The sequence below is a fragment of the Phoxinus phoxinus genome (assembly GCF_949152265.1).
Source record: "Phoxinus phoxinus genome assembly, chromosome: 9".
Classification (NCBI taxonomy): Eukaryota; Metazoa; Chordata; class Actinopteri; order Cypriniformes; family Leuciscidae; genus Phoxinus; species Phoxinus phoxinus.
Window position 1 is genome coordinate 13864256 of NC_136884.1, and position 6487 is coordinate 13870742.

Consider the following 6487-nt stretch of genomic DNA (forward strand, 5'->3'; position numbering starts at 1 on the left):
TCAATTAAATTAGACATTCACCATTCAAGTAGTTTGGGTATTAATAGGGGAAATATCAATATTCAACAACAATAATCCAACTAAATATTAGTAAAAATTGGGCTACGGTAACGCTAAAAGATTATTCCTAAAATCATATGTAGATATATCTACGATTTTTTTTTGTCAAAGCAACAACGTGAGATGTGGAACTAACATTGGTTTAGAAGCATATCATCTAATAACCTTGTTCTCACAACTAAACACGCTCATTTCTTTATAGTATTAAGGAAAAAACAAACACGACAACAACGGCAAAGAGATTTTTACAATGTACAAGTTTATTTTAATTAACTCTCAGTGGTTGGTAGTCACAGCACAGCTTGCACGGATGAAGCCACACATCTATTTTACAAGATGATGGGAAATTTAAAAAGGAAAGAAAACAAAACAAAAATTAAAAACCTAAACCAAAGAGGAGACAGCTGACAGTCCAACTACAGCGACATTTTTTTTCCCCGACTACAGTATTTTAAGTACAAGGCCACTGAAATGCATAAAACGTGTTTCCGATGCATGGACTTCATCTGATGCGGTGGCAAAAGTTCGCTACACCAGACAGCAAGACTCCTGACATGGCATTGACAGTGCATGTAGACATTGTAAAAAGGACTGGGTTAGCGATATCTAGGATCTTTTTAGTGACAACACCTTGGCTAATACTACAGCTTAAAAAAAAAGAAAAAAGGAAATGGGGGGAAAAAAAGTAAAATATAAAAAAAAAAAAAGAACAGCACTCTTCCAAAGATACTGAATAAAATGTGTGAAATGTAGTGAAGCAATTATATTATTATCTCACAATTTTACGTGAACACTTAAAACTGAGAAGAAAAACACCTTTCCCCTTGAAGGGGGCGGCTCTATTGTTATTCAATGACTTTTTCGACTATAAAAGAAGAAGGAAATAGTTAAAACACACTTTGTCCTCTGGAGTTGGTATATTTCAATAGTAACAGACAGGGAACCATAAACGCATGCCATGTGCTGGTCTCAAACAATACATACAGGTATATACAACTTCACTCAGTACCTGCTAAAACAACGTGAGGAGTACAGGATATAAACCAACGACTACACTACAAACTCAAAGAAACGAGAGAAAGAAGTCGGGGGAGGGGGAAGGAAACCGGGGTGAGCCACGAAAGTGGTGAGGAAAGTGAACATTTACTAGTGACAGACTCATTCTTAAAGCATTTGTATAGGAAAGAAATGCATATATTGCACATAAGTGAAAGCTTCGATTTCACAAGGTCCACCTAATCGGTAAAGCCAGGGGGGGGGTCCGTCGTCTCTCTCGGGCCGCGAGAGAGAGGAGGAAGTGTGCGGGAGCGTGCGCCAACATCGTGGAATGCTGGGAAGTCTTCTGCTGAGAGACAGAGCCTCTGAGGACGAGGCGGGACTTCTAGCGCGATGATGAGGACAGGAAGAGGAAATGGAAGGAGAGAGCTGCACATTGCATGACGCATCTATACAGGAAGAAAGATTAAAGAGCGGAGCAAAAAAAACTAAACAAAAAAACTAAAACAACAAAAAAAATAAAGATAGGTCACAAAAAAAAAAAAAAAAAAGTGTGGCACAAATAAAATCAGGTGTTCTGTGACAGCCAAGAGAAATTTGATGCAAGTGACGTATGTACAACTAAGGCTTATTGGTTAAATAGTTTTTCGAGGCTTTCCCCGCCCGCAAAGTGTTCAATGCCATTCTCTCGTCTAACGCTTTTCCTTAGTTCTGTAAACGCAGTGGTTCTGTGTGAGTGGTGAGGTGGAGCGGAGAAGCGAGGGAAAAGCTGGGGACTGAGAAACGGAGCCTTCTTGTCGCCGTTGTCTCGTATTAATATCTAGATGTGCAATACCGTTACTGCCGGAGGATGTGGGGAGGGTCTTTTCTATTTGGAAAGCTTGCTTATGACTCGGATCAGCGCTCCGTTCTCGTCCTTTAGTCTCTGGTTGTCTGCTTTCAAGTCTGGTAGCGTCTGGAAGAGAAAACAGGAGAGGGGAGGGTTAGATTCACAGACAAGAACCAGTGTTTTGTAGTTGACGCGTGTCTCTAGACGCTGACGCTGTTAGCTATGTTTTTTTTTCCTCCTTTCCTTCCTTCCTTCAAACAGCAATTACTATCCAACACAACCCCCCTTTCCACCGATATGGTGATGGTGCCTGATCGGGGGGGGGGGGGAGGGGGGCTTAGGAATGGCTTCCAAACCTGCTGGTCTAGAACCAATAATAACACTGTACTGTCAATTGCAGGAAAGGCGATAAATCTCAGTATTTGTGTTTTTTTCTGACGATATGCAAAACGCATCTTAATGTGTTATATTACCTCTAAAATGGCGAGAAAAAAGTTACCAAACAGCCACTGTAGCCAAGTGCACTCAAAATGACTGATGCAATGAACTATAATACAGTAATCATATAAGCTAAATGATGATGAATGATAAGATTATTTTATGTTTGTAATAAATGTAAAAAAAATATCATTTTCATCTATCTATCTATATATATATATATATCAGAATTTAATTTTAATGCACTAATAAAACATACATAGTACACATAGCTATAAACACACACACAGATATATATCTATATATATATATATATCTATACACACACACACACACACACAATCCCATGCAGTGATGTAAATGATTGATGTAGCTGAATCAGAGAGCTTTGAACTGATTCACTGAATAGGACAATTTGAATCGATCCACAAAGATCAAACTTGCCAACTGTAAAGAGTTTTAATGTAAATGTAACTGCCAAATAAAAATCACTTTCTATTTGAGAAATTATCGCAATTTCAAAAGCATTACATGCTGTATATACATTCTAGAGAAGTCTGTAGATTCATTGGCACTAGAACCAGCACCATTTGGGTTGAAAAGGGACCGTAGACTTGCGCACACACACACCAACTGCAGTTCAATGGGAAACTGTAGCCATGCACTCTCAGATAGATGGTAAAGATGAGGACAGTGCTCAGGCCCTCTCTCTCTCTACACACACACACAGAGAGCTCCTTTGTGTGTTCTAAACTGGACGGGATAAATAAAGCGGCTGGAACACAAGAGCGGCTCAAAGTGTCTGTATAAACCACAACACTGAGTGCTACTTGATACCCAGCCCGCTTCAGTCTTCAGGTTGCAGTGTTGAAACGGAGATCTTTAACTGAGATTTCACTCTCACTGTCCTTTATTGACCATAAACCGCATAGATGGACAGGTGGACTTTCTTGACCGCAGAAGGAAAAGTCAGACTAACTAGTCTACTAACTGGGCACTGAAAGTCCACACAAGAAAGTCACAGGTCTGTAACGAAATGAGGGTGAGTAAATATTTACAGAACATCCTTTTTTTGAGAAATATTACAAGAAAGGAATGCAAAAAAAAGTGTGTGCCAGGGAAAGACATTGATCTGTTTTCCAGGAACACAAAAACAACTTCCTTGAGATAAACCTGCCATTTAAAATTACATTTTAACAGTGCAATGATACCTCCCGAGAGAGAGATTTACAGTCTTTGAGTACTGCAGTTATAGACTGCAAAAATGCATTAAAACAGTCCATAAAAGCTGAAATGAGTCACAAAACAGACTTAAAGAAACAGGACTTAGACAAAAACAAAGTAAGAGTATAGGCAAAAGTTCCTCATTCTGTATAACACCGCATAGATATGCAAGAATAGCTCCAATGTAATTTAAGCATTTACCAAGGACAATCTGTAGATTAAAATGCATGAGTTTCCAGAAGCCATGCAATCTAGATTAGCCTCAGGCAGTTCAGCTCCAGGATCAAAATATCTGGGATTGAGGGAAAAAGGAATGGTCTCCAAAGTATAAAAAAAAAATGAAAAAAAGCAGAGAAACAGTTTCACAAAAACCAGTCAAGCACCTCATGCAAGATGCCAGAGTCATCCAAAAGGAACTGCACTTCACAGCAACACATTCGAGGGTAGTGGCTAAAAAGAAAAAAAGAAAAAGAAAAAAAGAAAAACAAAAAAAACAGGACAATTTATTACTAAAAACTGTTTATAAATAGCCGGAACTGTGCGATGGATATGAGCTGCGTTTAACGAAATTATTTATTTTCATATCAACATACAATGTCATGTTATTCATGAAGATGTTATTTTAAATTAAAATACTAATTTTCAGATTAAAGCAAAACGTTATTTGTAAAATGTCATTCATAAACTGTAAAATGTATTAAAAAATATTACTATTTCATATATTTTATAAAAAAAATTAAACATGGCATCTGTAAATAAAAAAATTGGCAGAATTAGTTTATGTAATGAATGACAAATTTTAATATATAAAAAAGTATGTAAAATATTTCCTCTTTTTTTTTTCTTGTTTCTAAAGCACATACCAAAACAGTACTTTATAGCAATTTATTAGCAATAACTGCATGGTGTAAAAAAAAAAAAAAAGAATAATAAAACAAAATAAGAATAATTAAAAAAAGCCCCATTTAAGAAAAGCAGAGCACTGAGGGAGCGGAGCATCAGCTCAGACACAGGCTGGCACCTGCCTTTATATGGGCGTGGGCGGAGCTGAATGGAGCATGAGGAGGGGTGTAAGAGGAGGTGGGGGCGGGTCTACAGGTCTGCGGCGGGCAGGAGGCTGCAGCCCTGCGAGAGTTTGGAGAGCACGCGGGACAGCGCCCTGTTCTCTGCCTGCAAACGCTCGTTATACTGGCGCAGAGACTGCACCTGCTTTACCTGAGGAAGGTTCTACGAGAGGGAGAAATACAGACAGAGAAAGAGATAGAGGAGATGACAGACATCAGACAAAAATAAACGCGGAAAAACGCAAACTAAACAGTGCAAAAAGTGACAAAATATGGGATCACAGAACTAATAAAAAAAACAGACACGTGTGCACGCACACACATACATAGCTATCTAAATGGGACATTTGATCTCTAAATAATCCACTTTTTAAATAAAGATTATTATAAACACTATAGGTTATTGCTTCTCAACCAGGATGTAGGGACTGACTAGAGGAACCTTAAGCTTAAAATTATATAAAAAGACAAAATCAAAAGTTAAAACAGGTCAAATTCAACATGTTAGCTGACATAATATTTCTTATTTTAATTTGTTTCCTTAAAAAAAAAAGAAAAAAAAAAGGTCTTTTTTAAATTTTAATGGTCTTCTGCAGTAAAAAAAAAAAGAAAAAAGGTTAATATACAGTATATATCAATTTTAGTAATGATGACCTTCCCAGATGTGCCCAAATTAGGTTTTGTCCGATTTAGCACAATTCTGGGGGAAATGTCCCCTTAAAGTACAGGTAGATACACACATACTTAAGTGGGGTTTCAATGGGGAATGCTAAAATACTGAAATCTACAGAAATTCATCATGTCACAAAGATTAAATCCATGGCCTGGAAAACTTCTCGCTCACATAATTTAAGATTTAAAAAAATCGGCTACCCTTCCACACATACAAACACAGAATAGAGGCATTAGAATAGAGAGAACATGTGCAATATTTACAGTACGGCTAAAATGAGCTGCAACTGAATGAGTGAACACAGTGAAACAACAATCTCAATTCTCACGCAGTCACATAACCGAGCTGTAAAACCCCCATAAAAAAAAGGAAGAAATCAAAGTTTGAAGCTTTTAGTTCATGTCGGTTAGTTTTGAGGTCATCTATCCACCTTTTTCCTGAGCTAACTTCCATTTGTATCCTGTCCCGTTCCGTTCTCCATAGGAACCCATTGTTAAAACGGAGTAAAAAACAACAACTGAATAAATTAAAAGAAACTTTTTGAACATTACTAATAATTAAAATGAGAGTTAAGCTGTGCCGTTACCACAACAACAGCAATAAACTGAAGAAATTCTGGAAAGTATGCGTTTTGAGCACCAGCAAATCTTAAAAGAATATCCGTATATGGCACCATATGCCTAGCATTTTATGCCAAAGACTGACAAGAGAAAACGAGGATGGCTTGAAGCACTTCAGTTAAAATACTCCCCATTAAAGGTATATGTGCACTCTCAACAATTTAAGGACAAAACCCCCCATCTTCACCCAATCGGGAGCTGTATGTAGGATATGAGTGTCCATCTGTTTTCAATGCAGCCAACTTCAGGCAGCTTCGTGTCATCTACACACATTAAACTTTGACGGGTGAGGCACTGAGAAAAGACGTCACTGCGACGCTGTAAAGTGATGGTACTATGAGCCATGTGCTTTTTTAAAACCATTTTCACAGGTTTAACATTACATTATCAGCTCGGAAAACATGGTAATTTGACTAGAAACACTGGAGACCAGAAATGTAAAGGATAATCCCACTATCGAGCGAGGAACAAGGTGGATATGCTAGTGTACGCATAACATTATTCCGAAAAATAGAGTCTTAAGTTCCCTTATCAAGAACGACAGCATATTAATTACCATAATTTGGAGATGACAACACAAGAC

General features: G+C 37.7%; 1 protein-coding gene across 1 annotated transcript in view; it reads right to left on the reverse strand.

Annotated features, from left to right (window-relative positions):
* Window positions 1-306: 306 nt before the first annotated feature.
* ppp1r12a (protein phosphatase 1, regulatory subunit 12A) overlaps window positions 307-6487 on the reverse strand; it is a 57505-nt gene continuing 51324 nt past the window's right edge. Inside the window, exons 24-28 of the mRNA XM_079622996.1 lie at window positions 4694-4774; window positions 4573-4639; window positions 3931-3997; window positions 3749-3839; window positions 307-2011 (exon numbers count right to left, since the gene is read on the reverse strand). Of these exons, the coding sequence (XP_079479122.1) occupies window positions 1925-2011; window positions 3749-3839; window positions 3931-3997; window positions 4573-4639; window positions 4694-4774 (393 nt within the window). The 3' untranslated portion in view covers window positions 307-1924. The remainder of the gene's footprint in view (window positions 2012-3748; window positions 3840-3930; window positions 3998-4572; window positions 4640-4693; window positions 4775-6487) is intronic.